Raw genomic sequence first — 12,458 nt, 5'->3', positions numbered from 1 at the left:
CAGTGAACACTTATATCTATATACGGGGATCGGTCATATGCTGCGGGACGACGTCGTCTCGAGTTTCTCGAGGCACCCTCGTACTTGACGATGTCGTCCCGAGCTTCTTGGGGGCGGTTTTGTACCTGATGGCATCGTCTTGAGTTTCTCGGGATGCCTTCGTACTTGATGACGTCGTCATAAATTTCTTGGGGCGGTTTCGTACCTGACGGTGTCGTCCCGAGTTTCTTAGGGTGGCTTTGTACCTAACGACACCGTCCCAAGTTTCTTGGGGCAGCTTTGTACTTGATGACACCGTCTCGAGTTTTTCGATCCAACGTGCTCCACTATGATGGTTTTTGAAATCTTTATTGATGCTGTAGTAGCTCTGGGTTACCGTGAAAGGGTGTGTTACCAAAAATGCGTCATATCACTTTACTAATTATAATATTAGTCTTCAAACAAGCGATGGACCGCACCAAATAATAATTCTCGCTCCGAGTCGATAGAGTAAGCGAACGGGTGTATGTCGGAGTCGCCGCCTCGACGACAAGATACGGGCGACTACCGTGTGCAATCCCGGCAGCCAACCTTTCGACACTGTCTGAGAAAAGGATGACCCGACGTCCAAAGGACACAATGATCTCGTACTACCGCTCGCGGATAGCAACCAAGACTGTCACGTCCACCTGCCGAACACACGTAAACAGTCACGTAATGTACTTTGGGCAACTGACACATCAGAGGATAATTCGACCGCAATGATTTGTAAAAGGGCCTTTGACCCCACATTCAACGTAAAATGTCCGACGAGCGTTCGACGAAATAGCATCACGAGCACGGAGAAGGCACGTGCAAGAAGCAGCTTCCATTCGCTCGTGTCACCTCAGTCTGCTGGAGCCAGGTCTCGTCGCTCGGAACCGGCGGCGGTCTTGCCCGAACTGCCGGTTCGCCGCCTGCACCGTCCTGCCATCGCTCGGAACGAGAGGCTCTGCCCCACCAGCCGCGTGCCGGTTTCCCAGTTCCTGGACATCGGGATCCACTCGGTGCCCGATCCCTTGATCGACACCGCCGTCACGTCGCCGTCGCCGCCCACGTCGTACGCCCACACGAGTCTCCAGTACGGGTTTCCCTTGATCTCGAACCGCATGCCGCCCCTCCTGGTGCAGTGGGTTCGCCGGCACTGGGTGGGGACGATGCCGGCGTGGTAGTCCTTGGAGGTGCCGTTGTTCTTGGGCTTCGAGTAGTTAGTTAGGCGGGCACAAGTTGGTCGCAGCGACGGCGATGGTCCCCGGAGCGCACCGCTGGGGGGTCGTCGCTGCACTCCACCTCGTAGCATGCGCCGCAAGCTTGGCCGTTCTCGAAGAGGGCCGTGCTCAGCGCCGTCGTCTCCAGGCCGCGGCCACAAGCACCTCCGGTGAGAGTGCCAACTCGTGGGTCAGATAGAGTATACCGGTCAGCGAGACATGTCCTCTAAACTCTTGTCACGGACTTTTTCTATACATGCCTTCACATATTAGATTCGAATCCACGTGTCAGCATAATATCACCATTCGTAAGTCAGTCCTGAGCAGAGTATTCATCAAGAAGTTGGACCGGGCCGAAGAATCGGTCGATTAAAGTGCGGATCGAGATTGGACCAACTTTAATGGACCGGTTTTTAAATAATGAAAAATTACAGAATGGATGGCTTGAACCGGAATCGATGATTCAGGTCATTCAAACCTATGAACCGAAACCAAAAGTTTGATTTGAAATCGATAAATCATTGTCGATTGGATTCTAATTTTAATTCGATTCGATTTCGATATTTAATTCAAGCTTCCATAATTATCCATTTCACTCTGCCCAGCGAAAAGAAACCTGGTAGACAGATTCTAGCTTCGGTGCACTAATAATCGTGATAGGATCAAATCAAGGTACGCTTGTCACAACTGTCGGACAGGATCGTACTAACCAGTCTTGTCGAAAAGTAGTACTAATAATCATTGTTATCGTGTAAGACCTCTTCGATCGATGGCATCAACTGCCACCGATGGAACGAAGAACTGACGGTGTTATCAGCAAATCGCGTCCCATGGTCCGTTCTCGAAAACCATCTAGCCAACCCACGCTCGTCTCGTTCGTCAGGTCTGGTCTGGTCTCATCACCCACAAGAACGGCCGGCGGGATAGCTCCAGTCAGAGAGCTAGTTCTTCGAAATGGCGTCGGCCCAACACCATCGTGCTCCCGAAAACAACGTAGACGACCGAGTTGGCCGGCTGTTCGTCGAGCCACTCCACGCAGGTCGTGTCTGTTAGTTTGGCAAGTCCCATAGTCCCACATCGGGAAAATCAGACTTGTTGTCTCGTCTTGGAACTATAAATAAGGGCCTTGATGTTATACACACCACGAGAAGTACCACAGACACCACAAGAAGTACAGCAGGCATCACAAGAAAACCTGCTTATGGTTTGAAGTCTTCTTGTTTAGGAAGCTGAATGTGTTTTATGGCCTAGGAACATTTCCTAAGGCATTTGTAAGTGTCCCTCTTTTATAGTAGTAATTTGCTCCTCTTTCTTCCGTGGATGTAGGTCAAAGTCAATTGACCGAACCACGTATATCTGGTGTTCTGGTGTTTTGTTTGTTCTTGTCGCTTTATTCTTTCCGCTTTATTATCTTGTTGTGTTGCCAAAATTATCCTTTGGTAAATATCCTGGGGCTAGCTCTAACAAACTGGTATCAGAGCCTGGTTCTGGGATCTTTTGGCAACGATGACAATAACAAAGATCGTTGTCGAGAAATTCGACAGAAATGTCAACTTCGGCATGTGGCAACTCAAGATGGAGGCCATTCTGGTTCAAGACGGAGTTGATTTGGCACTTCAGGGTGCTGAGAACATTCCAGATGGTACGTCAAAGGAAGATCTTGCAGGTATGGATAAGAATGCCCGATCCAGCATCATTCTAAATCTCTCTGACGAGGTTTTACGGGAGGTAGCTACGGAGACTACGGCTAAGAGCATGTGGGACAAGCTTAAAGCTTTGTACATGAAGAGGACAGTGGAGAATCGTCTCTACTTGAAGCAGAGACTGTATATGCTTCGGATGGTTGAAGGTACATCTATACTCTCGCATCTTGATAAGTTTGTTTCTTTGGTTATGGATTTGGAGAATATAGATGCAAAAATTGATGATGAGGATAAGGCTTTGTTGCTCTTGTGTTCTCTTCCCCAATCTTTTAAGCATTTCCGTGATACTTTGATTTATGGAAAAGAAACAGTTTCGTATCAGGAAATTAAATCTGCACTAAAATCTAAGGAGCAAATAGACAGAGATATCACTGGGGAAAGTAGAGGAAATCAGGCTGAGGGTCTGGTTGTCAGGGATAAAATGGATAAAAGAGAATTTGACAGTAGTAGATCTAAATCTAGATCTAAATCCAAACATAGAAATTTGGAATGCAGATATTGTCATAAAATGGGGCACATTAAGATTGATTGCTTTAAATTGAAAAATAAATTAAAGCAAAAGGAAAAAATTGTTGAGAAAACTACTGAGTCCGCTGAAGCTAGTGTAGCTTCTGATGAGAATTTTGGAAATATTTTCTTTGCTACTGATGACAGGACAAAGTCTAAAAATGAATGGATTTTAGATTCAGGTTGTTCTTATCACATGTGTCCTAATAGGGATTTGTTTTCCACATATGAATCTTGTAATGGTGGAATTGTTTTGATGGGCAATAATGCCGCATGTGATGTTGTTGGTAGAGGAACAATCCGAATTAAAATGCATGATGGTATTGTGAGGACGCTCACTAATGTTAGACATGTTCCTGATTTGAAAAAGAATCTCATTTCTTTAGGCACCCTAGAGGCTCTTGGGTGTAAATACACAACTGAAGGTGGAGTTATGAAAGTTTCTAGAAGTGCTCTTATTGTTATGAAAGCTTGTAGGTCTGGTAGCTTGTATATTCTGCAGGGAACTACTGTCACAGGTTCAGTTGCAGTTTCGTCATCATCATTGTCTGATTCTGACATCACCAAATTATGGCATATACGTCATATGAGAAATATTCGACCACCACAAAGATATGCAAATTTGGTTGCATATGCTTTGTCTGTTGCAAAAGAGACAAGTGAAGTTGGTGAGCCTACTACCTATTCAGATGCAGTTTCTTTTGATAATTCCGCTAAGTGGTTGATTGCTGAGGGAAAGGTCCTTGTTCAGAAAATTTATACGAAGGACAATCCAGTTGATATGCTTACGAAGCATGTTTCGGTTTACAAGTTCAAGCAGTGCTTGGACTTGGTTGGTGTTCATTGTTGGTGATTGCCCGTTGGGGCTTTTGTGAAGAAGGTGGAGCAAGTTTTGTTGGGACATGCCAAGGTGGAGATTTGTTAGTTTGGCAAGTCCCATAGTCCCACATCGGGAAAATCAGACTTGTTGTCTCGTCTTGGAACTATAAATAAGGGCCTGAGCTTTGATGTTATACACACCACGAGAAATACCACAGACACCACAAGAAGTACAGCAGGCATCACAAGAAAACCTGCTTATGGTTTGAAGTCTTCTTGTTTAGGAAGCTGAAGGTGTTTTATGGCCTAGGAACATTTCCTAAGGCATTTGTAAGTGTCCCTCTTTTATAGTAGTAATTTGCTCCTCTTTCTTCCGTGGATGTAGGTCAAAGTCAATTGACCGAACCACGTATATCTGGTGTTCTGGTGTTTTGTTTGTTCTTGTCGCTTTATTCTTTCCGCTTTATTATCTTGTTGTGTTGCCAAAATTATCCTTTGGTAAATATCCTGGGGCTAGCTCTAACAGTGTCCACTGGCCAGAAATGCCCCATCCGCTCGCCGAACGTTTGACCTGAAAGTAAAGGTCCCACAGGAAGTAGGTTGGGGAAGAGGGTCAGAACCGGCGATTCAATCTCATGGAATGTGTTACAGATGACATATTCAGCGAGCTCCAGCAGCTTGTTATTCTTAACCACGAACTGGAATATGATTCTCTGTCCTTCGGCATCACCGGCACGATTCCATGCGAACTGAGTCGTTTGAATCGACGGTGTGCCAGGGCTCAGCTGGAACTTATCGTGCCTCCGAGGCAGCCCTGCATCAAATGCAGAATGATTAGTTAGTAACGTGTTCGAAGCTTGATATGATGCATCCGAGTGATACTCTTTATGAGAGTTTGTGTGTATGTTCATCGTTCTTCTCTTGGGAAACCCATACGCACGAGCAAAGCACATGAAGGTAAGCTTGAAGATGAAGAAAAAACCAAACAGAAAAACTTTCGTAGCATCATCGATACCGCGACGGTAGCACAAAGGACCAAATCATGATGCTGCCGTATATATCATCGGAAGATGATATGACACGGCTATCAGGAACCCACTCGGCAAACTTTCTCTTACCATCGGCATCGAGGATCCCGGCGCGGATCAACTCGGGAATACTCATCAACGTCGCGAGCGTGGCCGCAGAGGCAACCCAGAAACAAGTCGCTCTGATGCCCGTCTTCTTAGCCACGTTGGTCTTCTCAACTCCTGACTCGTTAGTCTTCGTTACGAGCTCTTCTGGGCATCTCGGCATGACCCTCGAGAAACCATCTACTTGTTGCGGTCTTCGCCCGGAGCCAATCCATCTTGGATGGAGATCATATGGATTCCTTGGGCATCACCACTTTTATCGGACAAGACAGCCACAACTCGGTCGTGGTTGAATTCGGTGTTGACGAACGTGATCTGGAAGCCCTGCTCGACCAACGAGTGCGAGAGTGCCAGGAAGGGGATCACATGGGCTTGTGCCGGAAAAGGGATGACGAGCGCACGAGGACGCGAGCTCATCCCTGCAGACCGAGCTTGACGGCGGTACCGTTTCTGGTGCTACCACTCAAACGATGGAAGAAGGCCAATTCGTTGCTGGTTCTCGAAGGATATGTGTGATGAAGGAAGAGTGGAGGTGGTGAATTGATGATGCATGCCACCGACGATGAACCTTTGATTTTTGACACATGATTTCTTTGTTTTTGGGCGGCAGTCTCTGACGAGGTCGCTACAGAACGAAGAGGACACAACTTTTTGTTGCCTTCGATTTCAAGGAAAAGATAAACTAGGAGAATCTTTGCAAAGGAAGGAAGCCGTCTGAGTCAGTACAGCATTCCGGTGCTGACTTGGTAAACGGAGTGCCTAAAGCCATTGCTTCATCCATGCTTTGACCTACGCAAGGCTTGAGAGATATGGATTCCTCGTCCTGTGCTAAAGCTGTGAGTGAGACTGGTGGATACCTACGTAACATAAATGTGGAATCCAAACTTGGATTGTGACAGCCTCTTGCCTTTTTAATTTGGCTTCGTTTCGTTCTATCAGATACGAAGCTTTCTGCCAATTGTGTGGTGGGCCAAATTCATGTGTTCTCCTCCTCGGATTAGGTGCATAAGTTTGGCATGTTTTGAGATCCAATGAGAGTTGCCGTCTCTTCGTAACTCAACCTGATCCCATTTCTACTTCTTTTTCTTTTTCTTTTTTACGTTGGGTTTTGTTTGATGTCGATGGCCTTTGTCTTCGTGCGACTGTTGAACTGCTCGAACACTGTGATTGTGTTGGCAACGATGGTGATGTCGCATTCTCCTCAGAATGGAATGGAGGCTAAGGACATGCTGCGTGATAAGCTCAACCTTCCACCTGGACTTGTGGTTATCCAAGGAAGATAGGATTTCAGGGACGTGGTCTGCCTCTCGTCGAGCAATCATGGGTTGTGCGTTGGCTATCCACCGTTCGATTCTTATCTATTTTATTTTAAAGACTGATTATCCATCTTTTTTTCAATTTTTTTATTAGATCCTGAAAGATCTACAAGCGTGATATGGTATATTTTCGTACCATCCACACGGCAACAAACAAAATACCTCTAAGCTAACATAAAGTGACGTCTCGGATCCGAACGAGACGACCACACGATCTCTGCGTTATTCAACATCATACAAGTTGGCATTGAACACCACGGTGCTATTCCGCAAAACTCGGAACGGTACCACATGATGTTGACCCGTACAGATCGGTCGATGTCGTCTGCAAGATAAAGCCATCCATCGGCACTGAGCACCACGAAATCGTTTCGTAAAACTCGGGACGACGTCGCACGATGCCAACCTGTACGGTCGATCGTCACTCATCTATAATCTACAAGCCATCTTTCCGACGAGTTAATAGCCATTAATGGACTATGTACAATTGGCCCCCCTCTCATAGGTATAAAAAATAATCCTTTGACTAATGCATGGGACATCGAACACTGAATCCTCTCTTATTCCACTCAACTTTGACCTAATCTTCGGAAGAGTCGAGTCAAGAGACCCCCCTTCCGATCTTGACGTGAGTGTAGGAGTCTGAAGATGAAGAAGTAAGCGACGAGGCCCATAACTCAATTTGACCTGACATTCATTTCTGTCACTTAGTATCCGTGTAAGTAACCTTGCATATTCGGGATTGGACCGAGTCGTTCTTTCACATCAACCACGGTACGAAGGTTCACCAACAAAACGGATCTTTGGAGGTTAAGATGTAACGTAGAAGTCTAATTGAGAAGGAGAGTATCCGCTTACGAAAAGCAAGATTTATTCACACGATAGCCGCTTGATTACACTAACGAAAACAGTAAAATATAGAAAAGCTTTAGATATCGCTTATTGCTATTCAAACACACCACGAGGGAGTCAAAGGGTTTGGTTTAATGTGGTAAAGCGTTGACAAGTCAAATTCATTTTGTAGTGTAAAAAATCCACGTGCCGTTATAGCTCGAAGGTAAAGTTTGATTGCCAACGCTTTATGACTGTCTTCGAAAATGCAATTGTCACCTCTCACTCAGCACGTCATTTGATTGATTGATTGATTTATTTATTTTTTGTTTCCGAGTTAAAAGAAAACGATTTTTCACCAAACATACAGAACAGTCACCTGGAATATTATCATAAACATGTCATAAAAAAGACGTTTTAGGCTTATCCTTTGCACAGATCAATGGTCACAAGAGTAAAGGATTCATTGCAGTGCGATCGAAAAGACGTATGACACCGACGAGGATGATAATGCTGATACAAGAATGTATCTGTTAGTGTAAACAACCTTAACCTCGGCCTCCGGGTCGACGCGGTTGGATTTGGGTTCGGGTTCGAATGATTGAGAATCTTCTTGGGACGCCCTTTGAGATTGCTGAGGTGACTGACTACGATGGTCCGATCACGATGGGACAGTCGTTGTTTTCACCGGGGAGGGACTCCTCGCCTGGACGCGCGGTGGGAGGCGCTCCATCTTTGCACCTGCACACAGGTCGGGTCGGGGGGCTCGACCCGACCCCTCAGACGGTCAAGTCATCGGATAGTCTTAGGAAGTTTTTTCTCTTCCTCCTCCTCCCGTTTTCTAGGGAGCATGATCGTACTCCCGGTAACGTCTGACAGCAATGTTGGTGTGGTGTGAAGGACCGAGCCTGAACAGGATGTTAATGTGCCTCGACCGACGTTCCGATCTGTTTGACTAGGTGCTGTCAGGTCAACCGAGGCGCAAGGTATCATCAGGGGCGGCTGACGTCAAACCGAATCATATCGTCATTATTACCCTCATCAGTATCTATCTGTGATGCTTCTAATTTATGGACCGTAGAAAACGTACATGATCTGACTTAAACTAAACTGAGAATAGTTTAGTTGATTTAAGCGGAAGATTGCAGCATTCTATTTTAAATTTAAATATTTAAAATAAATAAGAATTTAAATTGATTTATAATAATTTAATGATAATGATATTTGGATTGACTTATATAATAATAGTCCGAGGAGTGTAATGATATTACCTCGGGACTAAGGTCATCGTTTACCTTTATAAGAGGAGAAAGAGAGAAATCCGAGAATAAATGGCACACCAAATGCAGCGACGGCCCATAAAAGATTCATGAAAATGGGCTCATGGTTGCAGATTTCCCATCAACAAAACACCGGCGGTACGTGTCTCACGCCGGACACGTACCAACACCGCCCCTTCCTTTACCGTCTTCTTTGGATTTGTTCCTTGGCAGTCGGAAGAAGCTTAGGAGTAATGAATCAGAGGGAGCATTGTTCCCACTCCATCCTTTCTTACATTGATGGTGGTGTTCTTCTTCCCGGATCGCACTACTTGGTCTGGGGAACCATCAATGCAGCAATGCCGAGGGAGAGGGGTTGACCACAATGTGCCGGAGCGGGTGAGCCACGTCTCCACCTCCGCCGTGCTTCACGAACTCGGCGGGAGTGAGGAATCTGCCATGACACACGCACACAATCCTCACTTCCTCACCTTCCCTGTACTTGTAGAGGAACCCTTCGATCCTTCTCCCGCTCGGCCCATCTCCTCTGGTGGAGACGAACGGCATGTCTCGCATCATGTCCCTCGTGACTCCTTTTGCCGTGCCATGGCCAGCAGACTTGCGTGGTCTGTCATCCTCCTCCTCGCCGAACGTGACACGTTTCCTGATCAGTGACGTGGTGGGATTCATCGCCGATTGGCTCCTGACATCCCGGTGGTGGTTCTTTCCGGCGACGCCGAACCCTGAACATACAGTATCTTGTAGCTCAACATGCAGGACCGAAAATGACTTCATAAATGATCGAGCAGATGTTGCAGAAATGGTTAGCAGCAGAAACGAAATCCATACCGTGCTTCGGTGGGCAATCGAAGTCGGAGACGCAGCCGGAGCAGCCACTGCCCTGAGACCCGACGGAGACTTGGGTTTCCGGTGTGACATCAACCATCTGAGCTCTGGCCTTCCTCGCCAACGTCGGCGGCAGGGGAGGAACCACGCCGTCGGTCGCCCCACCCACAGCTGGGTGGCCCATCTCCTCCTCCAAAATCTCATCTTTGCCGTCCGTCGTCCCGGCTTTCGATCTCATCTTCTCCGACCTCTTCCTCTTCGCCTCCAGCCTCTTCAGGCTCTGCAGCTCCTTCCTCTTCCTCTGTTCCTCCTCGGAGTCCGCCGGCAGCGAGCACGTCCTCGCGAGAGGCGCCGTGGCGCGGGGCGGAAACGCGGAGAGCGTGTCGATCGACGACGACCGAAGGAAGCACCTCTCCTCCGGCTCCATCCCAGAGCACCCGCCCAAGGAGAGGCCGAGGCTGAGCTCAGCCTCGCTGAGCTCCCCCATCTTGGCCTCCGCAAGCTCCTCTCTGCCACCACCGCCGAAGCGCCTCAAGAAATCCCTCGGGCAGCACGTTACCCGAGCCGCAACCTCTTCCTCCATCGACAGTGGCAGAAAGAACACTGACTACCGAGAACACAACCTATGCTAGTTCTTACCAACGCTTTAGATCAGAGTTCAGATTTTGCTCCTTGTGCTCCCGCCGAAACCTTCTTCATCGAGAAGCAACAAAGGCTGCTATAGAAAGCCAAACTTTTAGCATCCTTCCTTCGACGACGCATTACACAGTTTAGATTTCAGTCAAAGATAAGCTTTTGCTCAAGCAAACCTGCGAAAGCTATCATTAGAACCATGAAATATCCATCGACAAGCTAGGTATTTGATCGATTACAACAGATGGGATGGAGATGGGCGCTCGATCAACCAAGAAGAAGATGAAGAGGAAGGTGAGACGGAAGAGAAGCGCCATTAGATTGGCGAGAAAAGGAGGGCCTTTCGAGTGCCTTGGTCGCCGTGAATCACCGAGACTGCCCCTGCTCGGACCCTGCGACGTCGGGCACGCGTCGAGCGCTGGGAAGCCGGAAGGGACACGCGTCCGGGTTAGGTAGCCCGCGGCGACGAGGAACAAGGCGCGCCATCCTTTGGGGGCCGCCGGGGCCGTGGCTGTCGTGTCGACATCTGGTGGGCCCTCGACGCGCACGCGATTAGCCGTTCTCCAATGCTCCGGGCTGCCCCACCGTCCGCAAGCCGACGCGTGTCTCGTCTCCCCGACCAAAGTATCCGTCTCGTCGAACATCGCGTCTGCTCCTGCGACGGATGGCTTCTCCTCACAGAAACTCCCACGGTACCCGAACCGCTGCCTGCCTCGCCATTGGAGGAGAGGCGAAGGAACTCCGGCGGGACCTACGCCTGGCTAAAGTTTGACTGTGGTCAACCGTGGTATGGGAAGTTTGACCTTTGGAGGTGTTCAAGCGGCTCTCTCTAATCCAACTCGCGTCGCGTGTTGCCAGGGACGGAACCGTGGCGATGTTGACGTCTCGTGGTGGCTGTCTGAGCCTTTACGAGATCTTTTCAGACACGTCAGTGACGACCGACGACCACGACGACACGCGTCAGCAAAGTACCTCGCGTGACGCCTGGGGTCCACGTTAGACGGTGACACGTCTCCGAAAGGGCGCCTCGGGGTCAAACCCGAGATACGTTTCTTGAAACACTTTCCGACTCACTCCATACGTTCCCACGCGTACTACCCTAACCAGCATCGGTGGGACCCGCATATGGTATTTTGTGGGTCCCGTATCAATTCTCCACTGGTCATAGGGTAAGAGTCCTGGGTGTTGACCATACTTCTAATGCCGTTCGCGCACACCGAGTGTTCGACACATGGAGTGCAGGAGCATCCTTTTCTCTCTTCCGAGAAAGAAAAAGCCGGCACGGCCGCGAGTCGCCGGAGCTCAACAAGCATCGTGTCATGCGCTGACATCAACTGAATGCGACAATAAAAGAGTGGGTGGGATCAGGGACGATGAATGCTCACCTTTCTCATAAAGTCGTGGCTGGAAAAATTGGACGGCCAAAAGGTACAAGGCAAAGAGAGGAGAACGCTGGGCGTTTGATGAGCCGCGTCCTCTTCTTCTTCTACTTCTTCTTCTTCTTTTATCCTTTAGATGAGCCTGTCAACGAACTGCTCACTTCCGCGATCATGTATACGGCTCATATCTTACTCCATTAAAACCTGTGACTCGTGCCAGCTAACGAATTTAGCAGAACTGAGGTTGTGATATCTCCATCCATTAGAAGATGGTGTTCCGAATGCATTAAGACTTGGTTTGCTGCTTGATCCATTGAAAGTATAAAAGGTTTAAGAATTCAGACTGATCCATATCAGAAAAATAATATGTAATGCAGGCCGGATTCAACTTCTTACATGAATTTTAGCTGTACAAAGCAAGCCAACATATGAAACATGAAATCTACCATAAAAATAAACAAAGGTTTTCAGAAAGCAGCAGAAGAATATGCTTATTATCTTCCAGGCCATGACATTACCAAATTAACTTTCCAAATCACTGAGACACAAATGCATTGGCAGACAAAAAAAAAAGGGTGCTGCAGAAAAGCGTGAACTTGTAACCTCAGAATAGAGCAATGGTAGGCATCAGACACCGGAAACAACCAGGAAAGAGTAAACACAGAATAAAAGCTCATGCGAGCTGGTGACTACATAAATGAGTGAAAAGGACCAAACGTAATAGGGAATCGGCTCAACACCGAGCGATCTTCTTCCACGTTGCCATCACAGTTCTTTGTTGTCACCCGACAGTACGTAGGAGGACT

The 12,458-nt window shown here is 47.8% G+C and overlaps 1 protein-coding gene and 2 pseudogenes across 3 annotated transcripts; all 3 read right to left on the bottom strand.

Annotated features, from left to right (window-relative positions):
• Positions 1-865: 865 nt before the first annotated feature.
• Positions 866-1,484, bottom strand: LOC135639112 (expansin-A2-like; annotated as a pseudogene).
• A 517-nt stretch (positions 1,485-2,001) lies between these two features.
• Positions 2,002-5,805, bottom strand: LOC135639111 (UDP-glycosyltransferase 83A1-like; annotated as a pseudogene).
• Positions 5,806-8,859: 3,054 nt separating this feature from the next.
• LOC135583269 (ninja-family protein AFP3-like) lies at positions 8,860-10,840 on the bottom strand. 3 transcript variants are annotated; one of them, XM_065150408.1, is made up of 3 exons: positions 10,450-10,840; positions 9,644-10,358; positions 8,860-9,537 (listed from the first exon to the last, which is right to left on the bottom strand). In XM_065150408.1, exons 2-3 carry the CDS (start codon positions 10,221-10,223, stop codon positions 9,143-9,145), a joined length of 975 nt encoding a protein of 324 aa, XP_065006480.1. In that variant the 5' UTR covers positions 10,224-10,358; positions 10,450-10,840; the 3' UTR covers positions 8,860-9,142. The 3 variants fall into 3 exon arrangements, with proteins under 3 accessions (XP_065006480.1, XP_065006478.1, XP_065006477.1); XM_065150406.1 differs by having other exon boundaries at positions 9,644-10,355; XM_065150405.1 differs by having other exon boundaries at positions 9,644-10,840.
• Between the last annotated feature and the right edge of the window lie 1,618 nt (positions 10,841-12,458).

Source organism: Musa acuminata, chromosome BXJ3-5 (genome assembly GCF_036884655.1).
Source record: "Musa acuminata AAA Group cultivar baxijiao chromosome BXJ3-5, Cavendish_Baxijiao_AAA, whole genome shotgun sequence".
Classification (NCBI taxonomy): Eukaryota; Viridiplantae; Streptophyta; class Magnoliopsida; order Zingiberales; family Musaceae; genus Musa; species Musa acuminata.
This window is presented reverse-complemented; position numbering and strand designations above follow the sequence as displayed.

Coding starts and splice junctions, on each gene's coding strand:
- LOC135583269 (XM_065150405.1), bottom strand. CDS start 10,223: ATGGAGGAAGAGGTTGCGGCTCGGGTAACGTGCTGCCCGAGGGATTTC. Junction 9,538..9,643: donor CGATTGCCCACCGAAGCACG/GTATGGATTTCG, acceptor CTGTATGTTCAG/GGTTCGGCGTCGCCGGAAAG.